The sequence below is a fragment of the Drosophila kikkawai genome, chromosome 2R, assembly GCF_030179895.1.
Source record: "Drosophila kikkawai strain 14028-0561.14 chromosome 2R, DkikHiC1v2, whole genome shotgun sequence".
Lineage (NCBI taxonomy): Eukaryota > Metazoa > Arthropoda > Insecta > Diptera > Drosophilidae > Drosophila > Drosophila kikkawai.
Genome location: NC_091729.1, coordinates 9,986,606 through 10,007,474, shown reverse-complemented (window position 1 = coordinate 10,007,474; position 20,869 = coordinate 9,986,606). Strand labels below are relative to the sequence as shown.

At 42.9% G+C, this 20,869-nt stretch overlaps 6 protein-coding genes and 2 non-coding genes across 8 annotated transcripts in view; 4 read left to right on the top strand and 4 right to left on the bottom strand.

Annotated features, from left to right (window-relative positions):
- Window positions 1-20,869, bottom strand: part of LOC108078030 (uncharacterized) — a 291,179-nt gene that overhangs the window by 252,900 nt on the left and 17,410 nt on the right. The gene's annotated exons all lie outside the window — the stretch shown is intronic.
- LOC108078007 (skin secretory protein xP2) lies at window positions 2,565-3,630 on the top strand. Its single transcript, XM_017171562.3, has 2 exons — window positions 2,565-2,618; window positions 2,701-3,630. Exons 1-2 carry the CDS (start codon window positions 2,616-2,618, stop codon window positions 3,559-3,561), a joined length of 864 nt encoding a protein of 287 aa, XP_017027051.2. The 5' UTR covers window positions 2,565-2,615; the 3' UTR covers window positions 3,562-3,630.
- LOC108078008 (skin secretory protein xP2) lies at window positions 9,151-9,847 on the top strand. The gene is made up of 2 exons (XM_017171563.2): window positions 9,151-9,192; window positions 9,268-9,847. Exons 1-2 carry the CDS (start codon window positions 9,190-9,192, stop codon window positions 9,835-9,837), a joined length of 573 nt encoding a protein of 190 aa, XP_017027052.1. The 5' UTR covers window positions 9,151-9,189; the 3' UTR covers window positions 9,838-9,847.
- On the top strand, window positions 11,093-11,890 carry LOC108078009 (uncharacterized). The gene is made up of 2 exons (XM_017171564.2): window positions 11,093-11,147; window positions 11,351-11,890. The coding sequence occupies exons 1-2, from the start codon at window positions 11,145-11,147 to the stop codon at window positions 11,780-11,782; spliced, it is 435 nt and encodes a 144-aa protein (XP_017027053.1). The 5' UTR covers window positions 11,093-11,144; the 3' UTR covers window positions 11,783-11,890.
- Window positions 12,015-13,695, top strand: LOC108078042 (palmitoyltransferase ZDHHC15). The gene has a single exon (XM_017171603.3). It carries the CDS (start codon window positions 12,093-12,095, stop codon window positions 13,113-13,115), a length of 1,023 nt encoding a protein of 340 aa, XP_017027092.1. The 5' UTR covers window positions 12,015-12,092; the 3' UTR covers window positions 13,116-13,695.
- LOC108078061 (uncharacterized) lies at window positions 15,104-15,747 on the bottom strand. Its single transcript, XM_017171626.3, has 2 exons — window positions 15,595-15,747; window positions 15,104-15,421 (listed from the first exon to the last, which is right to left on the bottom strand). The coding sequence occupies exons 1-2, from the start codon at window positions 15,595-15,597 to the stop codon at window positions 15,119-15,121; spliced, it is 306 nt and encodes a 101-aa protein (XP_017027115.1). The 5' UTR covers window positions 15,598-15,747; the 3' UTR covers window positions 15,104-15,118.
- LOC121503037 (small nucleolar RNA U3) lies at window positions 19,403-19,625 on the bottom strand. Its single transcript, XR_005991222.1, has one exon. It is a non-coding gene; the product is annotated as a small nucleolar RNA U3 (small nucleolar RNA).
- Window positions 19,871-19,952, bottom strand: TRNAL-AAG (transfer RNA leucine (anticodon AAG)). The gene has a single exon. It is a non-coding gene; the product is annotated as a tRNA-Leu (tRNA).

Here is a 20,869-nt window from a genome sequence, read left to right as displayed (position 1 = left end):
CTCATTGTGAATGACAACGCCCCTGGTACGTGATTTCATTTCCGTTGTTGCCTTTTGTGCATTGCTCGTAACTTGACTCGTCCTGCTATTTTTTCCACCCACAAAAAAACCCCATTTTCCACGTTCTTCTCTGTATATTCCTTATTTTTTTTATTTTCTGTTAAAGCAGCCCCAAATTAATAACCCACTATATAAAAAATAGAAGCGGGAAAAGTCTCGACTAAATGTGACGACTAGTGGTTAGTGGGGTTTATCTTCTTTGTTTACTGTGTATATATATATGATAACTAGTTTGATGGCAAACTAGTTGACTCCACCCACAAGCGAGGGTAGGTTAAACATTTTGGGATTTCAAGATATTGATATAAGATATATTTCAACAACTATGATTACTCAAATAATGCTTAATTTTATATTCTTATGTGCTTATATTTTTCATAAAGCTTATATGTGGACTATAATATTTCTATACAGTATACAGAAATGTAATAAAATAACTTGAACCATTAGGTTAAAATCAACAAGAGGCTTTTTTTACATACATATTCATGCTGGAAACTAACTTACCATCTTAAAATTAATGTATTATGGATAGCTAATGACGTATCAGCATTTTTAATCACAACATTATGGATTCAAGAGCTGTATTATATTTGGCCAAAAGCAAAATTAGCTCACAACCGGTTATTATGCTTATAGAATTGTGGGAGCAAATAGATTTAATGTCATTCAAATTTATTCCAACTCCAACGAAACCCCAGACGATGCCCACCATTTATCATGCCAGCAAACAGAAAAAGATCACCCTTTATTTTTGGAAATTTTCTCTTCCGACAGCCAAAGGTTGTTTATGGCCAGAACTCGGTAGATCTTATTAACACGGTGCCATTGACTGATATTATAAGATGTAAATTTAATTAATAAATCATTCAATCGACCTTTACATGGCTACTTAACAAGCCCATCTTAATTACGGGAAAACAGAGTTCGAAAAGTCCCCGAAGTAATGGCTTAGATATGCCAGAAAATGGTCCAGTCAATGTCAAGGACAGGAAGATGTGAGAAATATGCGTGTCTCTCAAACCAGTTATGATCGTTTGGATGTGGCAGCTGGGTCCAAACCCGAGTGAATAAACAATGCTTTAATTGGGATTCGCCTATAATGCCATCTGCTGATATACACGCGGTTAAAAGCGGGCCAAGTAAAAACAATAACGGAAGCCATTTGCCATGCAAATGCTAGACAAAAGCCAAGCCGTATCGATCGGCATTTACATACGTGAAATATAAACAAATGCAGAGGAGATGATTTCGATGCCTGGTAGTTAAAACTAAAACTAAACTCTGAAAATTAACAACACGTTTTTTGATGTTTATGTCATGTTATGTTTGCGGACCATGAAGACCAGCCAATGCTCAGCTCCCTCCCAAGTCATAAAGCAAACAGAAGATGACAGTATAAGTATATGGATTTTTTGACCTGTGTGTGCAAATTAAATTATTAACTAGTTGCAATTTAATTCCTGCGATGAATAACGGAGGCGCACACTTTGCGATGATGAGGAAATAATTTATACCGCCAAAGAGCGCTGATGAAGCAGTCATAATTATCCGCGATATTGTACTATGAGGTTTTATGCGCTGAGGTCCAAGCAATTATCTTAGGTGTGGATCATATAATTATGTACTTTTTGCTTTTTCTGAGAAGATCCAACCGTTGAAAAACGTTATTCCATAAATAGTGGGGGCCTTGAAGAGCAGCAGACTGGTCGAATACATTTTTTGGGGCTCACAGACGTCAGCCAGACCTATTTCTATGGCCATAATCGCGATCAACTGGTTTTGTGGCAATTAATTGGCCACCAAGGGTTCGTTAGATAACCGAAATTATGAGCTGTTTGTTTCTCGTAAATCGGTTTACCATAAAATAGCATAAACGTATTGTTTGTGGGCGCCTCGCTGGGACAATGGAGTCTATTAAGAGGTCTGCAAGAGGCGACTAAAGTGTTGAATATCTCCGAATTCTTTTAATCTAGAACAATGGCTTCTAACCTTTGGCAAAACTAGTCGTAAAATGAGAACCAACCAACCAGTTTCTGTTTCTGCAAAGTCATTATTGCAAATTTCCGGCTACACCTGACGCATGCGCCGAGAATACAAATAATCTATTAATCCAACTGACAAATAAAATCTGCAAACGCCCATAAACTATGCCGTTAGCGGTCACTAACTCAGATTAATGTCGCCTGAAAGTCACTTTGGGTGTTGCCCGCCCCACTAAACAAGCAACCCATCCATCTAACAGCGACGCGATGCTGTTGGCTCCTTAATTCGCATAAACGGATTAAGTTCGGATGCACAGATTGACACTTCATTCTGACGACCCTCGGCGGAGCAAAAACCAGCTGAACAAAAAATACAAACCCATCTGATGCTGAATATTCAGATGAGGCGTCGCTACGTTGACGACGATCTTCACCTAAGTTCAAGTTTTTTGCGGCCTGCAGAATTTTTGGGCTCGGTCTCTCGGCCGCCGGTATAAATAGTTAGCGCCTCCATCCGATCAGACAGAAGCGAATCAAACGCTCGTGGAGTAACAGATCGTAGCTGTCATCATGGTGAGGATCTAGCCAAGCGCCCCCCGGAGGAACAGGATCGAGGATTATATGACTTATTCGCCTCCTACTTTTTATATTTTAGAAATTCATGGTTATTGCCTTTGCCGTCCTGGCCTGCGCCTATGGCGATGTCTCCCATTTGGGTTACGACTACTCGCCCCCGGCACCGGCTCCGGTTTACCACCCAGCCCCTGCTCCCATCAGCATCCCAGCTCCTGCTCCAGCTCCGGTTTACCACCCAGCCCCTGCTCCCATCAGCATCCCTGCTCCCGCTCCAGTCTACCACCCAGCTCCTGCTCCCGCTCCAGTTGTGATCCCTGCCCCAGCTCCCGTGGCCATCCCAGCTCCCGCCCCAGTGAGGACCTATGTGCCACCTGCACCCATCAGCATCCCTGCCCCTGCTCCGGTCTACCATGAGGCTCCTGCCCCAGCTCCGGTCTACCACCCAGCTCCTGCTCCCGCTCCAGTTGTGATCCCTGCCCCAGCTCCCGCTCCAGTTGTGATCCCTGCTCCAGCTCCCGTTAACACCTACATTCCCCCAGCACCTGCACCAGCTCCAATCCACATTGAGGCTCCTGCTCCCGCTCCCGTCTACCACCCAGCCCCGGCTCCGGCTCCGGTTTATCATGAAGCTCCTGCTCCCATTCCCGTGAGCATCCCAGCTCCTGCTCCCGTCTACCACCCAGCTCCAGCCCCAGCCCCCGTGGTGATCCCTGCCCCAGCTCCCGTGAGGACCTATGTGCCCCCTGCACCCATCAGCATCCCTGCCCCAGCTCCAGTCTACCACCCAGCTCCGGCTCCTGCTCCAGTCTACCACCCTGCCCCAGCCCCCATCAGCATCCCAGCTTCCAACCACCAGGTTCTGGAGGAGATCGAGCCCGTGTCCAACGATGGATACCGCTACAAGACCGTGCGTCGTCGCGTCTACCGCCACCGCTTCTAAACTTACCAAAGCCTAACGAAAACTGTTTCCTAACGAATCCCCTCGGGGGATTGCAATAAAAAACTACCGCCTTCGAGTTTGTTAAACAAAAAGAGAGAAGTCTTCAAATTGTTTTCCAATCATAGCAAATCACATGAGCCACTGCAGGGGAGGTGGATAGCTCCAAGTTTTCTCCGGCCATTTGAGTGGGAAATTTATGAAAACCCAAGGAAATCAACTTGCCATCGGACAGATAGCGCTGGAAAGAGGTGCGGGAGGAGGAGGAGGGGCCAGGATAATAAGGAGTTGCAAGCAAGTTGCGGAACACTCCCCAAGGACTCGTGGTCCTCCTTGCAGGTCCACAGTCGCCGCCGCCACTCCACATTTATCACGAAATTTATGGCCTGGAATGAGCTTTGATGATGTGGAAATTTTTTCTCGTTAGATTCAAAAGTTTCCCATTGCACTTAGAAAATGGGAAATTGATTCAGGACAACTAATATATGCTTAGATGTGGGGAAAATTGGTTATGATAATAACATATGGACGGTGGAAATACAGGGAATTTAAATAAAGTAATAAAGTAAAGATTTTGACTAAAGCAAAATCATAATTAAAAGAAAAAAGAACAAAAGACAAAAGAACAAAATTGTTAAAAGATATTTATTGCTTAAATGTTTAATAAATATTCAATATTTAATTCAAATGTTTAGCTTGACAAATAATAAATAATTTAAACCTGCTAATAACTAAATTTCTTGCCTAATTTTAAGAGCTTAAAATGTAAATAAATTTACCTAAAATCCCAATCAACTTTTGGGTGCTTTCTTATAATATTTTTTCCTTGTGCAACCCACACGAAATCGATGAAGCCGACGCTCGAGCTCAAAAAAGAGACGATGCCGAGTGGATTGGCCTCATCAGACGACCACTGACCACTTGTGGCTGCTAACAAGTGCCAGGATGGAAACGAAGGAAGGACATCGACAGACGAGAGACGCTGCAGAAAATTAACAAGAAAATGCAACGACAAATGTCTGCGGAGCTCTTTTCATTTTCATCCCCCTTGCAATTTGATTAGGGAATGTCTGGCCATGGCAGACTTTGGGGGATCTGCCTGGAGTCCATCCCCAAACTGGTGTGTCTGAATTCCAGGACAACCGCAGAGCCACATATTACACTTGCCACGGCGCGCATACTAATTAAAAAGCAACAAACAGCCAAGCTTCTAAAATTAATTGCGTAATTAAAACAAAATCATTTTTTTTCCAACTTCACCCCACACCCTTGGGAGCCACCACATTGGATTGATTGTCCCAGCTTATTTCGTTAATTGCATTCTGGTCAAATATTGGCAGCTCAATTAAATGAATTAAAATACATTTTTGCTTTGAGCATAGGACTTTGTACCGAAGGGATGCTGGAATGGGGAGACTCCCAAAATTATTTGACAGGCAATTACAATTTAGGGACGACCGCATTCCCATCAGCAGTGATTAGTTTTTGCGGTGCGTAAATTAATTTTTGAATTTTATTTTTTATATTTTAATTTTGCACGCCTTGTGTAGGATGGGTATACAGCTTAGTGCCGAATGAGAGTGTATATAAACTGCGGCGACACCATAAAAAATGTATTCTAAAAAAACAGAATTAAATATTTTTATTTTTAAAATTTATTCAAATATACATTTTAATTTTAACAAATTTCAAAAATGGTATGTAAATTTATTAACCGAATTTAAACTAACCCAAAAAGAAACTTTATAAAGTTGAATTAAATTTAAATTAAGTTTGTAATTACTAATTGGTGTTTCAAATGTTGTTTTTTCATTTAAAACAACAAAATCGAAAACAAATATCGATTCAAGAAATGTGAAAATTTCAAAGCTTGTTGGAAGCATAAAAAGACCAACAGCTAGAACATTCAACATATTAAAAATCCGTCATACAACCTTTTTATTATTTTTTAAGAAATAATAAAATATATATTTATTTTTTTATTTTACAAAATTGTTAACAGCTTTTTAAATTGACCAAATTGTACTAAATATTAATTTATGGAAAGCGCATCTTAATGTTCATGCTAATGTAAGAGATATTTTATATTTAAGACAAAATTCTCAATATTTTCACAATAAATAAATTAATTTCAGTACAACAGTAACTTTACTATTCAATTCCTGTTGTCATATTTCCAAACTACCTCCAATATCCACCATATTCGATCCGTTCAACTAATCCCCGCCAGCGATTAGTTGAAATTCGCATAGTCACAATGCGAAATGGACTGCATTTCGGGTAATTTTCAGGCTCATTGCATCCTGCTCCGTCGGGCAGAAGAGAGACTGGCGATTAAATAAAAAACCGTCAGGTACGACGGTCGGCCAACAATTGACAGTTGGTTGCATTTCCAACCGCACTTAATTAGCAGTTAATGATGCCTGATTAACACGCATTATGGCTCCGAGAGACATCCGCGGCGCCCAAAACCACCCAAGCCCGGATACACCCAATTCCACCTGTCCGGCAGATGGTCTGAAATGTGTAATCAATGCTTTAGGCGCCGCGGATTACAAAATAATCACGAGGCAGCCGGCCTAAAAGTATGCAGAAGAAAATGCGCCAGTGAAAAAGTGAAAATTGTGTGGCTGGGACAAAAAAAAAAGAGAGAATATATCGTCATCAATAGCAGACTGACCAGTCCTAAAGCTGGTAGTCGAACACCTGATATCCTTTACATTCTTACATGAAATATTTTAGAACAGAAAAGTACACATTTCTAAAGGAATTAACGCAGGAAAAACAAGTGAAATGTTTGCTTAATAAAGATATATATTTAAAAAATCGGATCCTAACTGATTTTAAAAGAATTACATAAAATTATGAGGCTTACATATACATATTAACTAATTAAGGTATAGCTTAAAATATTTTAAAATAAATATTTTTACAATTTTTCGACACAAACCATATCACGTATCTTCCCCAAAAAATACCCCTTAGCCCCCGGCTTACTCAATAAATCGGGCGTAAAAATTGATGGGTCCCTCGAACCACGAATCCCGGACCCAGAGCCCGTCGCAGGACGACGGCTGGCTTACGGCTTACGGCTTTAAAGCGACACTGCGGAATCGAACGTGCGGAGTGGAGTGCACATGGATATGGGACATGGATCGCTGCGAAATTGACAGTATCAACGTAATTATATCAGCAGGAGGGGCCTGAAAGCGGGAAACAAAACAGTAAAAGGCGGAAGTCCGTGGGGGAAGAGGAAAGGAGCAGCGTCAGCCACTGAAATATGCAAACGTTGACTGCCTTCATTTATTTTTACTGTTACTGCATATTGGGGCGACATCGGTGGCGCTGGTAGGGGAGGCCGAACAAGAGGCGCGAAAATAATCGTTATCCTGGACAGGTGGGTCCTCGATTCCTCTGGCCGGCGTTCGATGCCAGCAGTTGCACTTCATTTGCAGCATTAATTTGTCGCCCGTTGATTTATCTGGCCTGGCTATATGTACATCGATACACAGTATATATATATATATATCGGGTAGGGATATATACCGAGTCGGCGAATGAATTTATGAGTCGAGGGAAAAATGTCGAAAATCGATTGGCGAGAGTTTGTCACTTCCACTTCGGAGTTGACCAAGTCAACGGCTGTTGCATTTTGAATATTTATTAAATCAACATTTTGCACAAATAATGCAAAATAGTTATGCAAATCTTGTGTAAAAATGAATGCGAAATGGATCTGGTTATCTCTCAGCTTAGATCGTGATTAAACAGATATATAATTCATTAGACTTTAAGCAGACGGAGGTTTAAGCCGATATCCATCTCGTTAGAGGGTCGTTGAACTCTTTAGTTATAATTTCTACGAGTTGGATTTATCATTTCATTAGCAGATATTAATTTTCTAGCTTGAATCTAAGTTTTGTAGTATTTTTTTTACATTTTAAAAGGCTTTTAAATAAAGAAGTCTAACCAGAAAAACAATTTTCTCTTAGTTTATTAAAATAAACTACATTTTAAGAGGTTGTAAAAATATAAATCTACTAAAAACAAAACTGTTCACATTTAATTATTCATGTCAACTACATTTTAAGAGGCTGTAAACGGTTTGCAGAATCAACTTTGACCCTTTGGCCAAACTATTTAAATCCGAGCGAGGAAAAATATTTGTTTGCCATGTGGCATTTTCCAATACCATTATTTCTGGTTCCCTCATGTTCTCTATTTTTTCAAGCCCTTTAAGGGGAACGAACTATATATTTTTCCTTATTTTTTTTGTTTTTTTTTGTGCCCTCGGATGACGCCATCCGATGCAATGCATGTCAACTATTAACAGGCAAACAACTAAATTACGTATACGCAGCGTTCCATGACCAGCATGACGGGTGGTGCAGCGCTAGAGCGTGTTTGTGTATTTGCTCGAAATACATTTGCAGTTTCGCTTTATTGGCGCTGCGAAAATAATGGAATTGTCAAAATAAAAGGGGTTAAGTGCTTGTTTGCATAGCTTTTTGACAACTCCGATGAGTCCCCTCGTGTGGATGTTATGCAGAGTGCGAGTATTTTATTTGGGGAAAACAAATTCAACGGAAATTAAATCACAGTGGCGTCGGCAAGTCTCCAGGGACTTTTGGCACCGACCGGAAAAATTGTTCATTAGCAATTTGTGTAATTAAAAGGAGAGAGTGCCGCGACTCAAGTGGTGTCCTTCAGCCAAGTGGCACTTCCTCCTCCTCCTCCACCTCCTCCCTGTCTGGCTAATTTGTTTTCCGCTTGGCAGTGACACATGGCGTCGGTCTAGCTGGCGTCATGTTCAACTTTTGACCCGGTCGAAACCACCGCCGTTGCTTTCTGATTCTGATTCCGATTTCTGGCCCACTAGTTGCCCCATCTGCGTATAATTAAGCAATAGGCTCAATAGCAATGGCCACCTTATCATAGCCAATCAAGAGGATTAATGACCGCCGACGACTGCAGACCAATAGACTAGGTGGCCCCCGTGTGTAGGCCTGTTGTGAGTTGTGCCAAAAGCCAGACTTGGTTTCCAGTTTTCGAGCGGCTTTAGTTTTGGTAGTTCAATTTGATACACTAAGGCATAAATGTTTTTATGCAAATGATATTTAAATTAAGGCAATGGCAAAAACAAGCAAGTACGAGTGGAGATCAGCGGGTTCAGCTAGGTTGACTTTGAGTGGCGCTACATATTGTTGGTTGTTGGTTTTACCTGGCTTGAAAATGCAAAAACTTTGTGAATTGGGCTTTAAAATTAACCTGAGCTTAAGAAATTTCAACGGGTTGCAACTTCAGACTAAAGATAGAACTACAAATGGTTACTACTATATACCAGAAGAATTAATATAAGAAGGTAAACGTTATTACTCGAAAAAGGTTACTCTACGATCGAATACGAATACCCCCCTTGTAGACTGTGTAGGGCACATCAGTTGACCATTGGCGGGGCTCGTAAAATTCTGGTTTCTGGCATATTAAGAGACCCTGATATCCGCACTTCTTCACTCGGTCTAATGTTTATCTTTTGCCTCTGCACCGCGCCCAGGTTTTGGTATAAATACAACCCGTGTGATCCGTCCAAGACATACTAGAAACGCCAACGTTCCAAGTAACACATCCAAAATGGTTAGTATAGCAGAAGACTCTTCTTAAAGGGCTTTTAGATTGAGAAATTAAATCAATATTCTTTAAATGTTGCAGAAATTCCTGGTTGTCGCCGTCGCCCTGCTGGCCGTTGCCCACGCCGATGTCTCCCACCTGTCGGGTTACAACTACGCTCCCGTGAGCGTGCCAGCCCCGGCCCCAGCTCCTCTGCCCGTGAAGGTGGCCCCCGCTCCCGCCCCTGTGAACACCTACATTCCCCCAGCACCTGCACCAGCCCCCATCCAGATTGAGGTTCCTCAGCCAGCACCAGCCCCGGCTCCAGTTGCCATCCCTGCTCCCGTGAAGGTGGCTCCCGCCCCTGCCCCAGTGAACACCTACATCCCACCTGCACCCGTCCATGTTGAGGTTCCCGCCCCGGCCCCAGCTCCAGTTGCCATCCCTGCCCCCGTGAAGGTGGCTCCTGCTCCTGCCCCGGCTCCCGTCAACACCTACATTCCTCCCGCACCCGTGAGCATCCCTGCTCCCGCCCCCGTCAAGGTCGCCCCTGCCCCTGCCCCCGTGCCCGTCCTGGCTCCCCAGCCCGTCCTGGAGGAGATCGAGCCCGTGGCCGCCGATGGCTACCGTTACAAGACTGTGCGTCGTCGTGTCATCCGCCGCCGTTACTAAATAGCAACTCCTTAGGGATCCCTTTTTAGAGATCGTGAGGATAGCTAGAAGTACAACAAATAAAACGAAAAGAGATTTTAATAACTAAAATATAGAAGTTTTTATTTTTTAGGGGTTAAAAATACTTTGAAGGTATTTAGGTAATAATTTGGGTTCGCCTTCTTAAAACAAGAAATTTGAGGAAACAAATTTGACTTAAAAAATAATTAAGCAGAAGATTTAGTTCTAAAAAACATAACAAGATTATACTAATCTAAATTTTTAAATTATTTAACTTTCATATTTTAATAAAATGACACAAAGTCAAAGTCCTTTAAACGGTTTCCTTAATTTAACAATATTTTATTTCAAGATTTCCAACATAGAATTAAAAGTCTTAAAGAAAATTTACCCTAATCTCAAATAAAACAGAATACAAGCCATTAATACAACCTTTATTATATCTTCTCCTCAGAACTTCAATCTTTTCAAGAACAAACACTCCCCGCGTCTTAACCACTTGCTAAAACACAAAAATAAACTGTTTTATAAGCCAGGTGTTGTGTGTGTTCGGAAAAGGCAAAGCCGCCAGTCCGGACTCATGTAATTAATTAGGCTCTGCCAACAACAGAAAACCCAACAACATGAGACACCACCGCTAGACATTGTCAAGATCAGCATAATCTAAGCAAATTGAAATTAATTTTGGCATAAACTTGAAACGACGCCATAGGCCCGGCGGTCTGCTAATAATTTGCCCAGAGCCTCTCAAAGCAGAGACCAGAAGACTAAAAACGAGAAATTAAAATAAAATAATTAAGAAGAGACAAAACGCAAGCCAATGGAGCGTGTGACCCACGAACATTCATCAAAAACACGCAAAATGAAAACAAAATAAAACCATTATTCAGCCATCAAAAGGTTTGTTTGATCTAATTAAAAAAAATAAAGCTATTGAAGACTGAAACAAAAAGTCAGATCAAGTCAAAGCAAAGATAATGCAGAATATGGAAACTAAAAACTAAGCCATCGAAAAAAAAAATAAAAAAATGAAACTAAAACCCGTCAAACTGCCTTGGCATTGGAGGCTCGGTATATGGTATACAGTGTGTGTGTGCTCGGTTTCGGTTTCTTGGCTGATATCTTCCGAGTTTTTTGAGTGAGGCTAAGACCCCCATGTATCATGGGTTCATCATGCAATTAATTTAGCTGCGGTTGACCCGCAGCAGCACCGAAAAACAATGAGCTATAAAAACCGCAGGCACACTTCGAGTTCGGCAGCACAAATCAACTTGTGATCCAAGCAGCAACAAGCCAATCTTCGCAATATGGTGGGTACAAGGATATACCAATATTAAGGATTCTAAAAAAAAGAATAAGAAAGAAAATAAGAAGAATTTCCTCAAGAGGAAGTCAAAGCCTTGCAGTAGTTACCAATTATATTGGTTATTCATAAAAAATACAACTCTTCTAAAGGATTTTATTAACGAAAAACAGATAGAAACACCCCTTAACATACATATTTCCTCTCCAGAAATTCCTGATCATCGCCGTCGCCTTCCTGGCCTGCGCCTACGCTGATGTCTCGGAGCTGGGATCCGGTGGCTACGATTACCCTCAGCCTGTGGCTCCCAAGAACACCTATATTCCACCCCCACCACCGCCGCCGCCGCCAGCACCCAAGAACACCTATATCCCACCCCCAGCAGCTCCCGCCAAGGCCTACATCCCACCCCCACCACCACCACCACCACCGGCGCCCAAGAACACCTACATCCCGCCCGCACCTGCCCCAGCTGCCCCTGTTGAGACTTACATCCCTCCTCCAGCAGCTCCTGCGCCCGCCTACATCCCACCCGCACCTGTTCAGGCCGAGGAGCCCATCATCGAGGAGATCGAGCAGCCGGCCCAGGACGGATACCGCTACAAGACCGTGCGTCGCCGCGTCTTCCGTCACCGCAACTAAGTCGCTACAGCGACGTCTGTTGACTAATGTGATAGGCCCCAGCAAAGGTCACTTTGCTGCGGAATCTGTTAATGTTTTGTTTTGAAGATCGATGTTTGTTTTATGGAGATGAAGAGTGAATAAATGATGAAGAGCAAGTAAAATTACAGCTTATTAATCAACGAGGAAGGGTTGGTGTTGGTATTAAATATTCAACAAGCTACAGTTCATCCACCCAAGTAGGCTGGGAAAATGTTCTAAAGAATATAAGAATAATCATGAAAATACAAAAACTTCCCCGCTTTAAGGGGAAGAGTCATCCGTTGCCAGGATGTGTCTGTTACGGGAAAACGAGGAACGGAGATCTGGCCGCTGCTGGCTGTCCCGATGGCTTCCGATCGCCGTGATCCTGGTCATATTGGTATGGTCCTATTACCTCTTTGTCTACCAGGTCTGCATCCGCAAAGTAGACAACTTAATCTATATGGTACTCCTCCTGCTTGGCTACCACCTATTGCTAGTCATGTTCCTGTGGACGTGGTGGAAGTGCATCTGCACGTCGCCCGTGGAAATACCCAACCAGTGGCAGATATCAGACGAGGATGTGAACAGACTACAGCAAAACAATGGAGCTGAGGCAGAAGCACGAATATTGGCCAATGCCGCCAAGAATCTGCCAATACACATGTCCACCAAGGAGGGATTGGTGCGATATTGCCGCTTCTGCTGGATCATAAAGCCGGACAGAGCACATCATTGTCGCAGTTGCCGCATGTGCGTCATGAAAAGGGATCACCACTGTCCCTGGGTGAAGAACTGCGTCCACTTCCACAACTTTAAGTACTTCATACTCTTCCTGTTATACGCCGAGCTCTACTGCTTGTATATCTGTGTAGCGATGTTCTACGATTTTTACCTCATCTGCCAGTTCAAAGCTGAAAGCCTGCGCCGGGAGCACACTTGGGCCCTCGCCCAGCATGCGGCCGTCTTCATCATTAACTTATTCACCCTGATCATGTTCACCATTAGCGTGCTTAACATGGCCAGGAATCGCACCACCATGGAATCAGTGCATCCTCCATACTTTTTTGTCGGTGGCAAGAACAAGAATGGCTTCAACCTTGGATTTTGTGCTAATTTTCGAGAGGTTCTCGGCGATAAATGGTACCTCTGGCTCATTCCCATTCAAACCTTACGCGGCGATGGCCTGACATTTCCGCTGGCCGCTGAGAGTGCAAAATCAGCAAGAGTCCAGGATAGGAGGGGAGAAGAAGGTCTCACAAGGGCCCGGTATAACATGGCCCGATTGCTGGGCATTCATATAGCAAACGATATAGACTATGCAACTGATTAAATGATATATATTTAATTGCAAGAACTATAGAATAAGCAGCATACTATCTTCCTCCTCTCAAAGCAAACAGCTTCTACTTGAAGTCCTCAACTCAAGGAGTGGCGACTCCATCAACATCTAAATTTACGAGTCATTGGCCAGTGCAGCGGCATCCGTATCAGCATCGACTCCCGACTCCATTGCAGTCCGTCCCGCTGAGTGGCCGGCATCCTCCATAAATCCTCCGCATTCCAGCTTCCTTGGCTTGCCTCTCCTATCCACTCGATTTCTATCCCACACAACCGAGTCGTTTATAAAACGCTTAACATTCGTGACATATTTCGCATTTGGTCGCCGCTCGCGTCGCTCGCAGAAATTTATAGACTTTATCCATTAGGAAAACAATTACGAGTGCAAACAATGGCCAATGTGCGATGCGGACTCCCTGGCCAGAGGCACTGCCTCGGGGCATTGAGCATATGTTGGGATTGGCCCCAGGTTCATTGTCCTCCTCGGGCGGAGTTTTATATATTTTCTTATTATGCTGCGGCGACTTGTCGACTTCTGCTGCAACACAAATCCAATTACCTTCAAAATAATAAACTTATGTACATACCAAAAAGGAAAAGAATGCCATCTAGAGTCCTTTCTTCCTCCTCAGCTCCTTGGCTGCCGCACGCACATTTTGCTTTATCAACTGTTGATAGACTCCGTGGGGAATTTTCCGTATGTCACGACAAAGAAGGAGCTGGGAATGGAAATGGAAGCTGCTGTCTGCTGTTGGTCGGCGTTTTTTCTTCCTTTTTTTCGCAGTTCTGTGCCCACTCTCTTGCACTAAGAAAAATATATAAATATTTTAAAAATAAAGAAAGATATAGGGTTCATACTGCTTTCAAGTCGTGTGCAGAAGCAGCAGCTTCATTATTCCCTTCGTTTTAAGTATTTATTTTTCTCTCAGTGTCTATCCCTCTGGCTGACTTCCTCTGCTTGTTTGCTGCTCATTATTCGCCTTTGGCCGGGTCCGGAGACGTGTTCCCCGGTAGTTGGCCGCCAAATGCACGAGCGCAAATAATTTTTGCCACTTGCATGTCATCAGCATAAAGTAAGTGCAAAATATGTGAGCGGAAATTCGCCTTAGAGCGCAAAAGTCAACAGCAATTGGCCCAAGGACCACAGACCATCTTCTGTCGAAAGGAGGAGAGGAAGGATCTCGCCTCCATGGCACATGTCCATGCCATGGTCCTGCCCCCTTCGTAGCTTATTGAATTCGCATATTTTCCCATTTTGCATTATGGACAAACATTTTTCCCATTTCGCCATCCTTTGTTTTTTTCGCTCTCTGTTTGATTTTGTAATCGAGGATTTGTTTGCTTTGGCTGAATCGATTCGAGGGTTGAGGGGGGTTTGGAAAGCACTTTTTGTCCCTGCTCATTGAATGTTTCAGCAATTTTTGGTTAAGTCAAATTGGTCTAGTCGTCGGTTTGACCTTTTTACTGCCAGACTTTCGAAAAAGAAAAAGAAAGGGGGGAAATCTATTGGAATGCCTTTGCCCCGCTGTGTTGTTGGCAGAGAACATGTGTTTGGCCTTGAGCGGTTTGTTTAGGCCATTCGTCGATTGCTTATTGGCGGCAGTTGAAGAGGGTTGAATGTGTGGAAAATTGGTAGGAGGAAAAGCCATTTGAATAGTGACTTTGACATTGGAAAAAGAACGTGGCTGATGGGAACCTGTTGATAAGAAGGATTAAATTTGAAAATTGTGGCTTTTCCTTCCAAGATGCCAGATAAAGGGAAATTACTTGTGGTTATTGCTGAAGTAAAGATCTAAATAGTTGTTATTTTTACATTAAGTTTAGTGTATTTTCCTGTTCTCTAAACTTTGACGTAGGTCAAAGTAAATACAAGACAACAAACACGTGTTCAGTTACAATTTCTCTTCATTATTTACTCTTCAAGTGCATTTTCGGAGATGTTATTTACAAATTACACTCGAGTCAACAAATTAACAATAACAATTAACTTTCTGCTTAGTTGCGGTGACGGAAGACGCGACGACGCACGGTCTTGTAGCGGTATCCGTCCTGGGCCGGCTGCTCGATCTCCTCCAGCACGGGCTCCTCGGCCTGAACGGGTGCGGGCGGGATGTACTCGGGTGCCGGGGGTGCTGGGGGAATGTAGGTCTCCACTGGAGCCGGGGCAGGTGCAGGGGGTGCTGGTGGGATGTAGGTCTCCACGGGAGCAGGAGCTGGCTGCTGGTAATCGTAGCCAGACAGCTCCGAGACATCAGCAAAGGCACAGGCCAAAAAGGCAACGGCAATGATAAGGAATTTCTGGAAAATAATAAACATGGAATTATTATAATTATGCAGATTTTAACTTATAATTTAACTGCTATTAAATATATTTAAAATTTGATAGAGATATCACTGTTTTCTGGTTCAATTGATAGATCTCTTGAAAACATAAGATCAAGATATGCTCCACTTTCTGGCCGACGACTCACCATGATTTTCAAGTGTTTAGGCTGCGCTCAACGGAAGATGTGTGCTACCGATGCCAAGATCTTCCATGGCTTTTATATGGCCAAGACTCTTGGGCCACAGCTCCGGTGCCAATGGCAACGGAAGCAACATTAGCCGCCGATGACTTTGAACTTGATCTGCGGCTGATCTTCAATCGCTCACTCAAGACTTGATCGATGGATCCAGCAGATTCGAACCGGATTTGTTTTCGGATGCACAGGCCATAAATTGATGGAAAAGTTTGATCACGTTTCGTGTTGGCTATTGTCCGCCTAATGCATCGCCTGTCGCCCCATTGTCTTAACGTGGCCAACTGATGACTGACTTCTCTAGAGGTCACCATCACCACCATCACATATGGACGAGTTTGTGCTCGAAAAAATCTCGAATCTTGACTTTTGCTTTTGTTTTGGGGCTCCGGGGCGCAGCCCTTTAATTGATTTGCTTGTTGAACTCGGCCTTGTCCTTCTGCGGCCCCCGCACGGAAAATACACGGTGCTCGAGCTGTGGCTCTGGCTTCGCTTGATTAAAACCAAATTTAATTTGCATCTCTGTGTTTGGTTGGCTTACTCGGTTTTGTTGTTATTACTCGCTGGCCTGGGTGTTTATTGCCGGACCTAACCCCAATTACGAAAGCCGATGGGAAACTGCAGTTGCCAAGTTTAAGTGGGGGCCAAAAAGTTCTGTTTGGAATCAGTTTGCACAGTGGGAGGATTTTTCGAAAACTTCAATTATTTAGAAATTAACTAGCAAGGTTTACTTATTAGGTTTTTGAAAATGAAAAAAAAAATTAACAAGTTTTGAAACTACTTATTAACATTTTATTTAATAAAAAATCTATACAAGAAAGCAAAAACTATTTCGCATATATCTACAAATACATCCCACTGCCTGATTTCTGATTTTCTGCATTTCCATTGCGATTTCCTTGCCTCCCCTGGCATATTTTCATTTCATTTCGGTTTTATTTTGCAGCTCAACATTTTCATTTCTTCGTTTTGCTTTCCACTGTTCTCTGCCGTGTTACTTTTGTGGCCCTTGATAATATTGCAAATAATTTTCTTTTTTATGTTGATTATTTTTTGGACACCCTCCGGCCCAGACACCTGAGCTGCCGCCGCCCCCCCTCCACACCTTTACAACCTTTTTTATTAACTTCGTTTTCATTTGTACCGTTGCCTTCACGAGCTCATCATATTTTAATGTGGAAGGGATTCGGCGGCATCGTCTTTTGGCTTTTCTTCTCCAGTACCAGTACCAGCTCCAGCTCCATTTCCAGCTCCTGGCTGTGTTCTATGTTTCAAATTATTCTCGAGAGATTTGCAGTTCGTGATTTTATGGCAGTCGCGGGGCAGAAACAGGAACCAGAAACAGAAACAGGGCAGGAGAAATCAGCCCCAGGACTACTCGCCAAAATGGGGGATGGAAGCCACCATTCACTGTGAGTTAAGACGTTTCCCGAATGCAATTGCAGCTTTGGCTCTTAATTACCCCGCTTAAGTCCGTATTAACTCTGGCCTAAGCCTTTTTTAATTTGCCCCCGCCTCTGGCCGGTAGCTGTCGTAATTGAATTAGGAGCCAGGAGACAATGCAGCGTCGCTGAACCTTTCACGCTGTTATCCTTGATAATTAATTTAGACGCCATTGTCCAGTGCACTCCCCTCGGCAACGGCAAATCCTTTGCCATTTCATATCACGTGCCACGTTCTCCTCGTTCAACTCCAGCCGGTTTTTTGTGTATTTTCTTTTTTTTTCATAAATCGCCAGGACACACACAAAGTTGTCCAGCTGCTACACACAGGGGGGGATAGGGAGGGGTAACTGACCCCCGAAAAAAATAGGAATAGAGAAAGAAAGTTCCCATTTTTATGGGGAAAAAATGAAGCGGCAGTTTTGACAACGCACGTCCTGCCTGAAAAGGAAGAGAAAACACTCGAGAAAATTCTATAAAATATTAAAGTTTAAAAAAAGGTTGTTAACTTTTTTTTCAATATATGGAATAAGTTTATGATAAATGACTTATAATTATTATTTAAAATAAAACAAATATATATTTAGCTGCATATAAAAAGCAAAAAATGTTTATGTTTTAAAATATACATTTTCTTATAATTTAAAATAAAATTGTTCCTGTTTATTTTTAACAAAATCTCTTAATACCTAATGTAAAGCTTATATTTTGTAATATACATAAATAAAATACAAGAATTATAATATAATATTATTATTTAATATTTTTCATCTTAGTTTTGTCTTAAATAATTTACCTTTGAAAAAGTTGTAAAAAATCAAAATAATTAATCTCCAATAGGTATTTTTCTCTCAGTGTAGTAGTTAGGTCCAGGTCATGTGGCTTGCATATGGAACTACAATAGACAGGTACAAGATGCACACGTAGCACGCAGTGCCAGAGGAGCGACAAGAAACGAAATATGGAATCACCTTTTGTAAGTTCGGGGCCATGAAATCGAGTTTACATCTTACTCCTCCGTTTGGCAGCGTTGCCATAATTAAATGTCAAAAATGACGCTACGTGCAGAGCAAGCAAATCGGCTGACGAGTGCCGGGGCAGAGTTCACAACAAGAAAGAAGAAAAAATGCTACTTGCCAGTGGGGTTTTATGCAACTTTCAGACGAAAAATAAATATATAAACTTATTTAAGCAGTTGTCGAAACCAAAAGTTCTAGGCCCAAGAATCGTTGCATACTTTTGCTGTCGAGACTAATTGCTAAGACCTGCGACTGAGGAACTCGAGGTTGCAGGTTCAATTCCCAGGCAGACTAACAGTTTATTTTCTTTTTCCCTGATATTTTCCATTTTTATTTCTATTTCTCCTTTTAAGCCGGTTTTTACTGACAAAGAGCCCCCAAGAGTAACTTTTCTTGATATCAATTTATAATTTCTAGTATCAAGAATAGCCATTTGTAATCGCTTAATTTAGTGCCAGAAACTTTTACACAAAACGGAATACAAAATAACCAAAGCCCTACAAAAAATTACGCCAAAAGTAATTTAACATTGGCGGTGCTTCGCCCCCTCTCGCAACCGCTGCTCGCATTTGCCAAACTCTCGAACAAGTAGCTGCAACTATTTAAAGTTTCCCTTTTTGCTGTTGCTTTTCCCTCAATGTGTATCGTAGTTTTTATTGCCATTCTCTATTATTTGTTGCCCCTCTGTCGTTCCATATGCATATTATGCCCACGAGGCATAGGAAAACAGCGTCTCACCCAACGACCGCTCCGCTGCAGAAAGCCAGACAACAACAACAACGACGAAGACGACGACGGTTATGAAAAAGTACTTAACCTGCACAAAACTTATGTGCCAAGAGATTTTATATATTTTTTCCTCATAGTCGGGCAAAAGTTACAACGACATGCCAATTTTTCAAAGGACCAGGGAGGCAATAGGTACTCCAGGGGAGCACAGGGCGGTCCTGGCAAGCTTATAAAATATTGCCAATAATACGTTGTTAGCGGAGTTGCCTCCCCGAACGCTGAACGCATTTCTCCTGGCAGCAGCCAAACTTTTAATGCACTTCCCACAATGCACAAACGGAATGAGCCAACTTCGACTCGGCACTCCGCTCCAAGGGGAACGACGACTAACCTCCCTGCTGTAGCATTAATTTGTCAGATAAAAGTGCGGAGATTTTATATATAAATAGCTCAAAATAAAAACTAGAAACAGTAAAAGAATAAGAACCTCATTAGAATGTACACTAACTGTTATCTTACAACTTTGCTAGAACTATTTTTTGTTTTCAAATTTATTTGTTAAAAAGGAGCACCACTCAGAATTCGCCCTATCCGTTACGAACCGAGCGATCATCGAAGCCCTGCGCCCCGAAGGATACGAACGCCGGAGCGCCGCACCACAAAGGGCACTGGGCAAATCCTCACGCTGCCGAATAGGACGATTCAACTCATCAACGCGGGTGCACTTGGCTTTCAGCTAGAGTGAAAGTATGTGAAGACTGACTACAGAAATGATCCTGTGAAGTATAGTCTTAAGGATTGAGTACCCGACCTGTGGTTCTTGGTGCGGCGCAGGCCAGAACCAGTTGGGAATTTCAGGCGCTAGCGCTGGGAAAAATGAACAGCCCGCGGGTCGATAAGAGCACGATGTATGGGAATGCCAGCATTTGGGGTGGGAATATCTTCTAATATTTGTTGTTGCTCGTGTTTCTCGCTTGAAAACTGCTAGAAACGATCAGAAAATACAAACAAAAATGAAGAAAAAAAAGTATTTCAACTTGGCAGCGGTGGGATTCGAACCCACGCCTCCGAGGAGACTGGTGCCTTAAACCAGCGCCTTAGACCGCTCGGCCACGCTACCATTTGATGGCTTCGTGTCAAATGCTCATGTAGAGCTACAGCTACAGCCTGCATGGTGTTCTGACATTCTGAGCGAGAGCACAACACAGGGGCACATAAGTTTTTGGGCGCTGCTAAACTATTTTTATTTTTACTGCCGCAACACCTTGTCTTTATTTTTGCGCCCACACTGCGGCGCATATAAATGCTCTCATTTGGGAAAAGGAAAATGTCAATCAAACGAAATCAATTTCGCCGCAAGCCTTCCGCCTTTCGCTCTGCGTCGTTCGCTGTTCTGCTGCATTAAAATGTTTATTATTTGTATTTTGCAAAACTGTCAGCAGTTTTCCAGGCGGCGTCAGCTTAGAAATGCGTTTAAAATTCAAATGAAAATGCGAATTTATGCGTGACAGGCGGTGGTCGTGGTCGTCTTCGCTCACACATGCAACCGCAGCAACAATTTCCCATTGTTGCAGGCCATAAACTGAAGCCGGTGGAGCTGGGAACGGGCTCAAGCTGGAGCAGGAGCGGGAACAGGAGCTGGAGTTGGGCAGAAGACTCCGCAATGAAATTAGAAAATTGCAATAAAAATCTTTGCACGGGACGACAAGCAAAACAAAAACAAAGTCTGCGGTTGCCATAAGGGTGCTGTACAAGGCCGCAGCCGTGGGGTGGTAAAGGAGCAACGGAGCAACGCAGCATTTGCGGTTTCATTAAAATGCCACCGAAAAAGGGAGCAAAAAGTCAGACGCCGCGTCAGCAGGGGAGATACTTGCCACACACGTGAATTTATACAAATTTAAGGGCGACCGGCACGGGAATAATTGTAAAATTGTTCAATTCCCACTCCGGAGAGACGGACGGTCGCTGGGAAAACACAAAAAATCACGTACAACCAAACGGACTGAGGCGAGCTACCTGGTCGTGGCCAGGTGCAAA